Raw genomic sequence first — 15050 nt, 5'->3', positions numbered from 1 at the left:
TGAAAAAAATGAACTAATATTCTCACCAAGAAACAAATCAGACAATAAATCATAACATCCACCTTATTAAGACAACTGTCATGCAGAATGCTAATTAGACTTTTAAAAACTAGACTCAACCAGAACATTAATGAAAAACCTACTCGTAAAAGGATTATGCAAAATTTCAATAACTCCAAATGTTTCTTGGTGGCTATGTCAAGTTCTTAATAAAGTAAAAGTTATAGCAAAAATGACAATAATAACAGCTGCATGAATCATAACAAGATTATAAGAAATTAATCTATAGATTAATTTATACTAGATTATTAAATTTCACTGTCAAAATTTTCCACGTTTGATAAAATCATTAATTTACATTAGTATACATCTATATGTAATTAAAACACAATGCCAACAAACCTTAGTATTCCAGTTCCTGCTCCAATATCCAAAACACTTTTGGAGCCTGAACACACTGCCTTCTGGATTGCTGCATTATAGATCGTATTCCTTTTGGTGTCATTAAGCATGATAAAGTGCCAGCGTTCCACCAACCAGTTTGCAACACGATAAAAATTCTCCTTTGCATCATTGAAATCAGGGTTTAGCTTCACTGCTTTATGAAAATACCCAGCTGCTTCATCTCTAAAGCCCATTCTAGAATGGAAAATGACAAATGAAACATTCAACTATACACTATCAATGCCATTGTTCATGTCACTTATCTAGCCTGAGAACCCCTCTCCAGCACCCCAAATCCTACCCAACGCGAGTGTCGTCTCCTTGGGAAGCCTTCGGTGAGGACTGTGAGTCTCATTTACTTCTTTCCTTTCTGAATCCCTATTGTATTTATGCATTCCAGGACACTAACAAGGACCTGACTATGAAATACTGCTTTACTGTCGTGTAGTAGAAGCTCTCCTGGTCATCTTCCATTTAAACAACTTTCTAGAACACCAGGATTCTAAAAACCACTTCCACTGTAAAAGATACTAACGCCTATGGCTAGCAGGTGCCTCTTTACTGTGCTTTCAACTGAGCAGAATGGTCATCAAGAGTTAGCCATATTTGCAGCCAGACCAATTTACACTTGTTACTAAAATTATATATTTTAATTAAGAATAACAGAAACCAAGTGAATATGACTGCAAAAAGAGAGTCATTGTGTCCGAAGGAAAAAAAATCAAAGGTGAGTCACCCAAAAATTACTACTGAATTATATGTGAGCAAATCAACAATAAAAGACGGAAGGAAAAAACTATCAAACCACCGTACTTCTTAAACCATCCAAAAACTCCCTCTCTTTGTAAAATAGCTCCCCACCTGTAGACCAACACACTTGTACTGCACAGAGTTAGCTGCTGTGTAGCTCCCACAAGAGATTTCAGAGTGGTCCATACTCTCCTCAACAAGTGAGTTACCTGACCACGTGCTTGGATTTACCGCAAACTGCTATTCAAATTTCTAAATGTTTACTCACAATTTCTATTTCTATACCTCTCTGTTCAGTTCAGTTGCTCAGTCGTGTCCGCCTCTTTGCGACCCCATGAACCGCAGCACGCCAGGCCTCCTTGTCCATCACCAACTCCCAGCGTCCACCCAAACCCATGTCCATTGAGTCAGTGATGCCATCCACCCATCTCATCCTGTCGTCCCCTTCTCCTCCTGCCCTCAATCTTTCCCAGCATCAGGGTCTTTTCAAATGAGTCAGCTCTCTGCATCAGGTGGCCAAAGTACTGGAGTTTCCGCTTCAACATTAGTCCTTCCAGTGAGCACCCAGGACTGATCTCCTTTAGGATGGACTGGTTGGATCGCCTTGAAGTCCAAGGGACTCTCAAGAGTCTTTTCCAATACTACAGTTCAAAAGCATCAATTCTTCAGCATTCAGCTTTCTTTATGGTTCAACTTTCACATCCATACATGACCACTGGAAAAACCATAGCCTTGACTAGACAGACCTTTGTTGACAAAGTAATGTCTCTGCTTTTTAATATGCTGTCTAGGTTGGTCATAACTTTCCAAGGAGTAAGCATCTTTTAATTTCATGGCTGCAATCACCATCTGCAGTGATTTTGGAGCCCAGAAAAATAAAGTTAGCCACTGTTTCCCCATCTATTTGCCATGAAGTGATGGGACCGGATGCCATGATCTTAGTTTTCTGAATGTTGAGCTGACTGGTAATTTATGCACCACACTAGTGTGTGGTCCACATGATGAAGAGAACTGAGTTAATAGAACCCTTTCATACTCATACTTCTTTGCAAGCACCTCTAAGCATTCCACCAATTTTAAAGAAACGGAATCAGACTATTCATTTTGGGTATGCTGCTGCTGCTGCTGCTGCTAAGTCACTTCAGTCGTGTCCAACTCTGTGCGACCCCATAGATGGCAGCCCACCAGACTCCACCGCCCCTGGGATTCTCCAGGCAAGAACACTGGAGTAGGTTGCCATTTCCTTCTCCAATGGATGAGAGTGAAAAGTGAAAGTGAAGTCGCTCAGTCATGTCCGACTCTTCGAGACCCCATGGACTGCAGCCCACCAGGCTCCTCTGTCCATGGGACTTTCCAGGCAAGAGTACTGGAGTGGGGTGCCATTTTGGGTATAGTATAAGCAAAAAAACCATTCTAGAACCCAAACAGTGAATTGCACTCTTACGAAAGGAAATGGCAAGTTTCCAGGAAGTTCTGGAGAACAGGTTTACAAGACGTTTCCCCAGCAAGGGACCACAGTGACTTCTCTGCCACCCCGGGAATCAGGCTATGTCCTCTCCAAGAAGGTCTATATATCTCAGCCCAGGGAAAGGAACTCTTTCATGGATACCTGATCTCAGCCCCAAGGGCAGCAGCTATTACTCAGTATATGATGTAAAATTATTATATACTGTATCTACTATTCCTATATGCTTTTGAGTTCTCTTTACTTCTCCCTAGCCAAGTCTCTAGTCTGATTCCTTTAAAGTTAATAATTCTTTGGCGTAAACTTTCCCTGCTCAAATTACCGTACTATGCATTTATCCAATCCAGACAGATCCAGAGTAGTTCTGAACTTGTAATACTGAAACCACTGCATACCTGAAGAGATGCTCCCCCATACTGTTGCAAATCACTTCATCATCAGGAAACAGTTCCAAGGCTTGCTCATAGCAGCCAAGTAGGTCTTGTGTTCGACTGAGAGCATCAAGTTCTTCAGCCCACCTGAAGAGCGTATACTGAAAAGTTTCCTTCACAAAAGAGAACAAAAATTAGTCAACATAAATGATGAAAGAACGTTCAACATGGGTTGAAGAGTCCACAGAAAATAAAACTTAATGACAATTGAAAATCACCTTAAGTCTTATTTGGCTTTAAAAGACCGTGTTTGCTGAATAAACAAATGCATAAATGAGTATATATATTTTTAATACACACTGTCCCTGTTTTATAAGAGGAAACTAAGGAACAAAGAACTGAGGAAAAAGCATTTGGATGGATCCATTATTTTACACCTGCCTACCTAGAAGAGCAAACTCAATCTCAAAGTAACACTTTCTCCTCCTTGAGGCTAGCTGGTCCTGAAATTTACACTAAGTTTTTGTGAACTATAAATGTCTATATAAAATTGACATCTATTGGGAAGAAGTCGGGGAATTCTAGGATCCTATCCAAAATATCAATAGTCTTGAGGTTGAGAAACCTTGCATGAAATAAAGCGAAGTAGCTTCAGGTTGAAAACTGAATGCAAAATTAAACTAAATCATTTTTTGAAATTTTTCTAAAATAACCTGGGTGGGGTGGGGGTGGGGAAACGTACAGAGCTTCAACAGAGTAACTCTCACAAATAATCTAATAATTGAAACTTAAAAGAATGCATCACCAAATGATTACTTCAGGCTAATTGCAAATTTAATTCAGCATTCTCTCCACCCAACAGTAGACAGGAGAGACAAGTGCAAATGCCCTGGGGCGGGAACTTGCTAGAATTAGATACAGGAGATGACTGAAGATCACTGAACGTGTGCAATATAACCTTTGGAATTTGAATGAAGTGAAAGTTTTGTAATAGAGGAATGACACCATCTGGCTTTTGTTATGAAAAGCTCACGTTGGCTTTGTTGCAGAAGACAGTCTAGTTTCCCGAGCCAAAGCACACTGCAAAAGTCAACAGGAGATGATTGAGGCTTGACTCAGGGTAGTAAAAAAGAAGGTGGTGAAAAGAAATACGATTCTGGATGTAAATTTCGAGGGTCAGCAAACAATATTTTCTAATAGGCTGGTTGTGGTTGCGAATAAAAGAGTCAACGGTGACCAGTAAACATTAATAACCACCACCAGACACTTAGAGTCCACACTCCCTCCTCCAACTACTGCTGCTGCTGCTAAGTCACGTCAGTCGTGTCCGACTCTGTGCGACCCCACAAACTGGTGACCACCAGGCTCCCCCATCCCTGGGATTCTCCAGGCAAGAACACTGGAGTGGGTTGCCATTTCCTTCTCCAATGCATGAAAGTGAAAAGTGAAAGTGAAGTCGCTCAGTCGTGTCCGACTCTCAGCGACCCCATGGACTGCAGCCTACCAGGCTCCTCTGTCCATGCGAGTTTCCAGGCAAGAGTACTGGAGTGGGTTGCCAGTGCCTTCTCCGCCTCCAACTACCTACGTATTCATTTACTTATACAAGAACAGAGGATCGACCAGCGAGAAAAGGGCCCTCCTCACCTTTACATCGTCTTTCAGCTCCGGCGCCAGGCTGAGCACGAGGAGGTAGTGGGCATAGGCGGTGCCAAAGTCCTGGGAACCCAGGCAATGCTCTGCGCTCTGCAAGGACCGCGACACCAGCTCGTCCCGCCCAGGTGCCCCGGCGCCACTCCCGGCGCCCCGGCGGGGCCTGGGCCGCGAGTTCGGCATGACAGAGTTACCGACCGAAACCTGAGCCAGTATCACCAAAGGGAAAATGTTCTGGTAAACGGAAGGAGCAAACAGTCTCGGTGACACCACTTCCACGTAACTAACAGGAGCGCCAGAACCCGCGCAGGTAACCTGTTCCCTGGCCACCACAAGCTCGCCCACCTTCGCCAGGCAGAAGCCCCGGAGGGCCGGGTCCCATTGGCTGGCGGCGCACGTTGCGCGAACGTCAGCACGCCCGACGTGAGCACGTCGCCCCCTCCCCCGTTTAGGCGATAAGGCGCGAGGCGTCCACCGCGCGTGCGCGTAGGGGACCTTCGTTAATAACTTCTTTCTTGTTCGGGCGTCTGACGAGAAACAATAATAGCTTTCTCCCTCTTTCCTGACTTCAGGAGTGTGTGACTTCAGCTGGGACACCTAAACTCGGCCGACCCAACCAAGCCGAAGCTGCACCCTCCCGCGAGGGAGGTGATACGTATTAGAGACGGTCAGGCGTTTATGGTGATGTGTAAGGCCTTTGAGTCGTTATCACCACATCTCGAAGTGGTGAAAGTGAAAAGAACTCGGAAATAGCAAAAGCACCCCAAATGGGGTAGAGGAAAATGCTTTCACCGACGTTTTTAAAATCATCCTCACAGAACCTTGTGAAGTGTACCTCTGGATTATTCTCATTTTACAGACTGGGAGGGATATCCTGAGATGGTACTTGCCCAAGAAAATCACACACAGGCAGGGCTCAAATTCGAGTCCCTGGCTTCCCGTTCAGTTTTCTCTAAAACGAACTTAGGATTTATGTCAACTCTTCGCGGTTATCACTACTGGATACCGGGTACGTTATTACATTTTAAAAGTTTCTCTGCATTCAAGTGTGGACCCTAAGGGGTAAATTCAGAACTTTTAAACCCGAGGGAGTCAGTTCTCTTCAGTTCATTCGCTCAGTCGTGTCCGACTCTTTGCGACCCCATGGACTATAGCAAATGTATGTTTAAATAGGCCAGAAAGCAGGCTGTTCTGGTTAGCACAAAGTTTAAGTTAAATCATGTATAAGCAAGAATGACTTCCCCATACCTCAGTATGTGAAAATTTCTTCCTTCATCACTTCATGCAACTGAAATGTTAAGGGCTCTTTTGTCCCAATAGAATGTAGTAGAAGATGAAAAGACTACTTAACTGAAAAAAAAAGTACATTCTAGTCCAAGCTTGGTCCTTCCTGGCCAATTCAAGAACCATTCCTTAAGAGTATTTGAAAAAAGACCTAACAAAGCTGCTTCTACTTTGGACACAAGATGGACTGGACCATCAAATGAGATGGTATTTGTATCAGCAGTATGTATATAATATACATTTAATGCTATGCATTATTACTCATATAGACTCTTTTAAAACATAGCTGGCTTATTAAAAATTAGATCACTAACACTTTTAAGCATTTGATCAGAAGTCTAGACAACTCATATCTTTTAAGAGACCATTGTAATAGACTACTGGGACCTGTGAGACCTCTAGAGCCTGTGCTCTGCAACAGGAGAAGCCATCACAATGAGAAGCCCTTGCAACACCACTAACAGAGTAACCCCCACTCACCACAACTAGAGAAAGCCCACTTGCAGCAACAAAGACCCAGCAGGGCCTAAAAATTAATTTTAAAAAAGAGCACTTGAAGCTTAAAAATGATTGCTAAAACTAAGAAAAGTGTCACAGGAAAAAAAAAAGTCAAATATAATTGGCTGGACTCTCTCCAGAAAGCAGAGGGAGACCTCCTAATCGTTCTCTCCAGAGATTTTGGTTTGGGGGAATCACTTAGACTTTACCATTCTGTCACCTCTGTGAGTCCCTGCTTCTGCTGAATCATGCAGTACTGCATTTTACAGGTGATCTTGTACCCCAGGGTATGCTTTCCCATTCCACAGGGCAAGGTTTCTTTTCTCTTGTTTTGCCTTGTTTTGGTGTTTTGGTCTGTTTGGTTTGTTAAGATAACCAAACTACTTAAAACATTTAGACCACATGAAACTCAAAGTGGACATATTATTACCAAGTCAATATAGGCTGAGATGGAGGGAAAACTTGACGGGAAGTGAGACAGGGCAGAAAAGAAAAGAAGCCGACTTCATTTGTTTCATCATCTCTAGTATCAACCTGTGGGCAGTGACTACTGCTAAAAAAAAATGCTAAGGATGCTTCCTGTCCTTTCTGAAAAACTTCAGATAACTTTGTGAGCTACTAAGTCTAACTTACACTGAATGTTCTAGATAGAGAAATCACAGGTTATTTGCATTTCTTTGTGGTTTAACTTAGACACTGTCTTAGACACTAGGGAAAGTCACTTGAAAAAAAATGGAACTGACACAAGTAACATGGGACATTTGCTCACCACAAGAAACTGAGATAGAAAACATATTTTAAGTACTATTTTTTCTTCCTTTATTACCTCATTCATGAGACTTAGAATTCCTCAAGACTATATATGTTTATTGAAGGCTAATTATATTTATTGACATTACTTTTCAGTTGTTTTGCAATGTACATTTTACTTCTTGGTCTTTAGTCAAAGGTTTCTTTGAAAATATTGAAAGCATCATTCCTTTGTTCACAATAGCCTTCCTCTTCTCCAACCAAAACTGTAATCTTTAACGACTCTTAAGAGTCTTATTCCTTCATTTATATGTTATTTTTTTCACCCTCTTTTAAGGTTCTAAGAAAAACCTCACTGATGGGGAAAACCACTGCTGACTCAGAAGCAGGTTTAATTGTGGTTATCTTTCACCGTGTTCTAGGCAGCTTGTCAACAAACCACATATGCCAAACAAGGAAGCAAAACCAACTGAAGGGGTCTCAGCTTTCCAGTGTGCAAAAGTTGAAGGTTAACAGGGGGAAGAAAGCTTACAGGAACTTCATTAACAAGGGATTAAACAGTTTACTGGACACAAGGTATCTTGGGTTTATATCTTCAGAGGAGACTCGTATGTTTTTCGCGCGATCTTGTATGTTCTATGGTTTGGAGTCTTGTTCTCAGCTCTGAGCATTTTAGGGTCATTTTGGCAGCTTTTAAACAATATCCACACCTGGGCCTCATTTCCAAAGATGCTGGTTTAATTGGCTTGGAGTGGAGTCTGGGAATGAGTCTTTTTAAGAGCTCCCTGGAGAGGCTAATGTGCATACCAGGAATGCAGGGTATGGGTCAGGTTGTTTTCTTTTTTTTAATTGGAGTATAATTGCTTTACAATGTTGTGTTAGCTTCTGCTGTACACCGAAGTGAATCAACTATATATATATATACACACACACATATATCCACTCCCTCTTGAACCTCCCTCCCAACCACCCCCATCCCACACCTCTGAGACAGGGCACCTAACTGAGCTCCTTGTGCTGTGCACTGGCTTCCCGCAAGCTATCTGTTTTACATATGGTAGTGTGTAGATCGGAGAAGGCAATGGCACCCCACTCCAGTACTCTTGCCTGGAAAATCCCACGGATGGAGGAGCCTGGTGGGCTACAGTCCATGGGGTCGCAAAGTCAGACACGACTGAGCGACTTCACTTTCACTTTTCACCTTCATCCATTGGAGAAGGAAATGGCAACCCACTCCAGTGTTCTTGCCTGAAGAATTCCAGGGACGGTGGAGCCTGGTGGGCTGCCGTCTATAGGACTGCACAGAGTCAGACACGACTGAAGCAACTTAGCGGCAGCAGCAGCAGCAGTGTATAGATGTCAGTCTTACTCTCCCTGTTCATCTCACTCTCCCGTTCCTTGAGGAAGGCTTCTATAGGGTTGCTGGTATGTTTGAAGTACATGGTGTAGGCAGTATAGGCATAAAGGCAATTTGGGGAGTGGGAATATAATTTGTTTATGGCTTAACAAGAATTGTGAAGAGCCAACTAAATTCTTTGGAGTTGAAGTGATTGTTGTATGATGAAAAATAAAATGTTCATCATATTGAATTATTTTTTGGAGAGAAAATTTTATAATTGAATCAACAAAACACTACAGCCATAGTACAACTGCTTGGCTATTAATATTTGCATTAATGGATTCTCGCTAAATATTCCCAGTTTCTTCCATTTTTAAAAAAGCTTTTACTATAATTAGGATTCTTGTTGCTGTTGTTTTACATAACCCTTTCTAATTGTTCCCTGTACATTTCAAAATCTAGAACTCAAAGTTAGATGTAAAACTAACAATGGCAAAACCAATGCTGAGTTGAAAATCTGAGTGTACAGGGGCCTATAGTAGTGTGACAACAGTATTCACAGGCAGTGAAAGAGAAAATCCAAGTATCAACCATGCTTGGTTCTGGAGAACCTGCCTGAGTCTCCTGCTGGAAGTACCAACCAAAATGTTGGTGCCAGAGATGGATTCCAAGTAATCTGAATAGAGCATGTCCTGACAAAGCATTCAGAAAAATGCTAAAATCCACTTAGAGGAAAAAATCTAAACCTGGGAGTCACCTCAACTCTTTGCACTCCTCTCCCTATTCCCCATCAATCATGACTAGTCCAAGTCCCAGCAGGAGCAAACTCAGAGGGCTTATCAATTAAAGAGAATTTAATCAAAGGACTGTTTCAGAGGTCAGGGAGGTTCAGGGAATCATCAAAGCTTGTGAGGTGTCCAGACACCAGCAACACCTGGAAGCTACTACCATCCTTTGTCCTGAAGAAGCAGAAGGAGAGGACTACTACATTACCAGAACCCAGAAAGAGTTGTAAGTATGGAAGAGAGGCCCCCTAACTAGAAGTATCGCCGTCGGCAGAGGAGAGAATTCCCTGACCTTTTTCTCCCCCTACCTACCAGTCTCTTAGTGATGGCTCCTACTAGCAGAACCCAATCCAAAGTGAGCTAGTATAGAATCTTAGATGACACAGTCCAGAGAGTCAGTCACCCTCCAGGACACAGAGCAGGACAAAGAAGGGTAGAAAATGGTTCTGTAGCAAATGGAGGATAATCAATGAAATCACCAAGTTTTACCTCTTGACTTCCTAAATTAAAAAAAACCTTCCCCCTCCTCTGATTGCTTGCTGCCCCTGCCTGCATTCATCTTTTTAATCTTTCCCCTTGTCTGTTATAATGGCCTTTTCTCCCCCAGGCTTCAGTCATGCACCTCTTAAATTCATCCTTCATCTTCATTGCTGTAGCTGAAATTATCTAAAAAGCAAATTTCACAATTCATTGGCTCCCTAACACCTAGAGCTGTGTGTTATAAACTTCTTAAGAAAGTAAGTTGTGTGGAGAATAATTCTAAATCCTAATCAAAGGTTTCTCTCAGGAGAGGAAAGGCAAGAGTCATGTTGAGTGTGTAACTTTCCACACTGAGATTGTACTAGATTGTACTAAGTGTGGATTGTACACTCCACACTCAGAATGTACTATTTGAGAATGCATTAAAGATCTGGGGTTCCTTAGTAGCTAAAAGGCCCAAGAATGTCTACTTATAGTGTCCTCCCTGAGCAAAATAAAATAGTTGACCCAATTATCGAGTTTAGACCTGTGGAAGTAAATGAGTTGATAAGGGCACAGTTTCAACTTCTTTTTGTAGCAACCTTGGAGAAGAAAATGGCAACCCACTCCAGTATTCTTGCCTGGAGAATCCCATGGATGGAAGAGCCTGGGAGGCTACAGTCCTCGGGGTCACAAAGAGTTGAACACGACTAAGTGACTTCTCTTCACTTCTTCTGGAGCCCGGGAGCTGCAACCGCTGACTGAACGAGAGAAGGCACCACAATGAAAATCCCATGCGCTGCAACTAGAGAGCAGCCTCCACTCACCACAGCTAGAGAAAAGCCCATGCCTCAGGAAGGCCCAGAGCCCCCAAAAGAAAAGGCCAACCCCAGGTCCCAGGCTAGGCTTTCTGGTATTGGCTTTTTACACCTTTTACATCAAAGGGCTCTCTGTAAGGAGATGTTTTAGCTCAGTGATTGTCAGGGCACGTAACAGGAGGCTACTGTCTGAATCTGAATCCTAGCTTGCCACTGAGGCATCTTGAACAAGTTACTTAACTTCTAGACCTGAATTTCCTTATACATAAAATGAGGATCATATGGTACCTATCTCTTAGCTTTGTTGTAACGATTGTAGTAGTAGCTTTGTTGTAGTAGTAGTAGTGTTAGTCTCTAAGTCAGGCCTGACTCTTTGTGACCCCACGGACTGTAGCCCACCAGGCTCCTCTGTCCATGGAATTCTCCAGGCGAGAATACTGGAGTGGATAGCCATTTCCTTGTCCAGGGGAATCTTCCCGACTCAGGGGTTGAACCCGAGTCTCCCCATCACGGGCAGATTCTTTACTCTCTGAGCCACCAGGGAAGCCCACGGTTATAGTACCCAGGTCATGTTAAGCCCTCAGTCAGAGTTACTTGTTCTTACTCTAGCTTCCTCTGGAGGGGAACTCATGGTTCTCAGAGGAGCGAGGCTCCCACCCAAGAGGAGCTGTAGCGCCTGCCAGTTACCTGAGTCTTACTTGGACCTGGAGACCTATAACGGGGGTGGGGGGAGAGGGGAGAAGGGAAAGGAGACAAGAAGTCTTTCCTCCTCTTCCTACTGCCTCCCAAATAAACTGACATCTGCCTTAAGAGCTGTAAGTTCTTAATTCAGTTTTCTCCCATGATTGAGTTAAGGAAAGGAAGCAAATACAGTGTTTTTCTTGGTGCAATATAAAGGATGGATCTTAAATTGTGGTGACAGACCCACAGGTTTTTTGAACTTAGTGGAAAGTAATGATCACAGAAGATTCCAGTGACCTAGTCTTTGTGCAAGGTACTCACTGGATGTGAATCAGATTATTACAGGCTCTGGGGAAATAGTAACTCATCTTGTGATCTGTCTTCAGAGCAGTTGGATTAAACTATTCAGGACTCATGCTTTCCAAGCCAAAGATACCCTCTCCATCCCCCTTACGTGTAAGATTTTGATCAATACCCAACACCTTTAGGTCAGGGAACTATTTTGCATATGATGGGATAATGGTTAGGAGGCTTCCCATGTGGTGCTAGTAGTAAAGACTCCTGCCAGTGTAGGAGACTCAAGAGACTCGACTTCCATCCCTGGGTCAGAAAGATTGCCTGAAGGGAATGGCAATCCGCTCCAGTATTCTTGCCTGTAAAATCCCATGGACAGAGGAGTCATAAAGAGTCAGACACGACTTAGCAACTGAGCAGAGGAGCAGAGGGATAAAGCTTAACTGAGCTGGTCCCATTGAAATAGACGTCAGAACCGAAGCTATGACGCCCAGTTGGCCTTCCATGCCCTCTTCCAAAGCCTGAGGGGCTTTGTTGAGCCCAGTTTGAAGCCACTCCCCTATAAGATTAAGTCTAAGCTCCTTAAGTAAGACCCGGCTACATGATTTGGCTCCCGCTTAACCCCTCTAGCCTCAGTCTTCAACATTTCCTGCTTCACTGTCCTCATTCACATTTTTGCTAAGGTAGTTCTCCCCCCCTTTATATAATGTGTTCCATCTTAGTATGCTCTGCTCACTCCATATCATCTTTACTTAGTTCAAAATTCCCCACTTCTCCAAATTGCTAATTCAGGCAAAGTAGTCTTTCTGTGATTTCTCATAGTCACCTATCCATAACTCCATTTTAGCACATTTGGTTTTGGTTTTAGTCACTGCTACTGCTGCTACTAAGTCACCTCAATCATGTCCGACTCTGTGTGACCTCATAGACAGCAGCCCACCAGGCTCCCCCGTCCCTGGGATTCTCCAGGCAAGAACACTGGAGTGGGTTGCCATTTCCTTCTCCAATGCATGAAAGTGAAAAGTGAAAGTGAAGATGCTCAGTCATATCCAACTTTTAGCAACCCCATGGACTGCAGCCTACCAGGCTCCTCCGTCTATGAGATTTTCCAGGCAAAAGTACTGGAGTGGTGCCATTGCCCTCTTGTGTCCAATTCTTCTGTAACCCCATGGACTGTAGCCTACCAGGCTCCTCCGTCTATGAGATTTTCCAGGCAAAAGTACTGGAGTGGTGCCATTGCCCTCTTGTGTCCAATTCTTCTGTAACCCCATGGACTGTAGCCTTCCAGGCTCTTCTGTCCATGGGATTTTCCAGGCAAGAATACTGGAGTGGGTTGCCATTCCCTTCACCAGGGGCTCTTCCCAATCTCCTGCATCTCCTGCATTGGCAGCCAGATTCTTTACCACTGAGCCACCAGGGAAGCCCCAATTGTATAAATGAAATGATGTGTTTATCCTCTTGACTAGAAAGTGAGTTCCTGGGACTCAGGAAATATGCCTTATTCATTCTTTATCTGCAGCATTCTGAATAACAGGTAGAATTAATGAAGTCATTAAATGTCTGATGGGGACTATCCTGGTGGCCCAGTGGCTAAGACTGCACTTCCAATGAGTTGCCATGACCAGCTGCTACTGCTAAGTTGCTTCAGTCATGTCCGACTCTGTGCGATCCCATAGACAGCAGCCCACCAGGCTCCCCCATCCCTGGGATTCTCCAGGCAAGAACACTGGAATGGGTTGCCATTTCCTTCTCCAGTGCATGAAAGTGAAAAGTGAAAGTGAAGTCGCTCAGTCGTGTCTGACTCTTAGCAACCCCATGGACTGCAGCCCACCAGGCTCCTCCATCCATGGGATTTTCTAGACAAGAGTACTGGAGTGGGGTGCCATTGACAAAACTGGAATGGCTTCAGTGCAGAAACCAAGGGGTTTCCAATGCCCATAGATAAAGATTTGCCCAAGCTAATTCTAGAGGACATGTACATAATTTCAAGAAGTGAGCTGCAAATGCAAGAGAGTTTGGGTCCCGTTAATGTGCACCTTTAAAACAGAAGTTTCATAAACATTCTTGAAAAACATCTGCTTCTCTTTTCCAGGTACTTGCAACCTCAAATAAAGCAGCACAGAAACACAGCACAGGAAGAGCTGGCAGGCAGCTGAGTTTTCTCTGAAAAGATACCTGGACCAGAAAGTGTTGGTTCTACCCTATCTGCCAGAGACTCACCTAAATCCGATTAGGGTAGCAGCATACAGAATAAATAGAATCTGAGGAAGATGAATAAATTATGTTTTCTCAGTATATTGTAATTCACCTTTATAATGAGAAATTTTTGTGACTCACTGAAAGTGGGAGTTGGACAGTTAGAATTTTTTTTCCTAGCCACACTGGGTCTTTATTGCTATGTGGACTTTATCTAGTTTCAGTGAATGGGAGCTACTCTTCCTTGTGGTGTGAGGGCTTCTCATTGTAATGACTTCTCTTGTTGGAGAGCACAGGTTCTAGACCTTGAGCTCAAGAGTCATGGTGCATGGGCTTTTGACCATGGTGAGTGGGATCTTCCCAGACCAGGGATTAAACCTGTGTCCCCTGCATTAGCAGGTGGATTCTTAACCACTGGATCACCAGGGAAGTCCAGAAAGTTAGCATTTATTGATGTTTCTCAGGGGTGTATGTATTGAATGCATTCTATATTGGTGGGACTGTTTTTAATAATTTAATGTTTCACCAATCAGCATCTTCCCTCTCTTTTTCTGGGACCTGTGTTAGCTTTCATCAGGTTATTGGGTTTCCCAGGTGGCTCAATGGTAAAGAATCTGCCTGCCAATCTTGGAGATGCAAGAGACTCAGGTTCAGTTCTTCAGTAGAGAAGATCCCCCAGAGGAGGGCATGGCACTCCACTCCAGTATTCTTGCCTGGAGAGTTCCATGGACAGAGGAGCCTGGTGGGCTACAGTCCATGGGGTTTCAAAAGACTTGGACACAACTTAGTGACTAAACGACAACAACAATACAATTTACCACACTTTTCTTCTATTGTCCTGCTTCCCTGGTAGCTCAGCTGGTAAAGAATCCACCTTCAATGTGGGAGATCTGGGTTTGATCCCTGGGTTGGGAAGATCCCCTGGAGAAGGGAAAGGGAATCTTTCCAGTATTGCAGCCTGGAGAATTCATGTCACAATGAGTTGGACACAACTGACCAACTTTGACTTTCACTTTCTTCTATTGTCTTAAGCCCCATAGATCTTGTGGGAAAATTGCATGTTTTTTTCAAGTTCCCAATCCTTTGGCCACAATTGATTTCTTCAGGCTTGAGGGTATAACACAAATATTTTCTAATAGGAAGTAAGAATGAAAGGGGAAAAAAGTAGACTCTCTGATAGCCAACTTCTAAGATGTAAAACCTGGGAGTTTTCAGTGACCATGTTCCTCATTATATGGAGGAAACTAGCCTACAGTTGCAGGGGAC

The 15050-nt window shown here is 43.4% G+C and overlaps 1 protein-coding gene and 1 long non-coding RNA gene across 3 annotated transcripts in view; one reads left to right on the top strand and one right to left on the bottom strand.

Moving 5' to 3' along the window:
* Positions 1 to 5053, bottom strand: part of PRMT9 (protein arginine methyltransferase 9) — a 32652-nt gene extending 27599 nt beyond the window's left edge. The window contains exons 1-3 of the mRNA XM_086346470.1: positions 4675 to 5053; positions 3055 to 3203; positions 403 to 639 (exon numbers count right to left, since the gene is read on the bottom strand). Of these exons, the coding sequence (XP_086202596.1) occupies positions 403 to 639; positions 3055 to 3203; positions 4675 to 4863 (575 nt within the window). The 5' untranslated portion in view covers positions 4864 to 5053. The remainder of the gene's footprint in view (positions 1 to 402; positions 640 to 3054; positions 3204 to 4674) is intronic.
* A 52-nt stretch (positions 5054 to 5105) lies between these two features.
* On the top strand, positions 5106 to 13883 carry LOC147355003 (uncharacterized). 2 transcript variants are annotated; one of them, XR_015144136.1, is made up of 3 exons: positions 5106 to 5689; positions 7550 to 7788; positions 13681 to 13883. It is a non-coding gene; the product is annotated as an uncharacterized LOC147355003 (long non-coding RNA). The 2 variants fall into 2 exon arrangements; XR_015144135.1 differs by having other exon boundaries at positions 5115 to 5689; positions 7635 to 7788.
* Positions 13884 to 15050: the final 1167 nt, after the last annotated feature.

Source organism: Bos grunniens, chromosome 17 (genome assembly GCF_055505025.1).
Source record: "Bos grunniens cultivar Pamir isolate PY7600 chromosome 17, Bosgru_T2T1.0, whole genome shotgun sequence".
In the NCBI taxonomy this organism is placed as follows: domain Eukaryota; kingdom Metazoa; phylum Chordata; class Mammalia; order Artiodactyla; family Bovidae; genus Bos; species Bos grunniens.
Note: the sequence above shows the minus strand (reverse complement) of the source record. Positions and strands in the feature narration are given on the sequence as shown.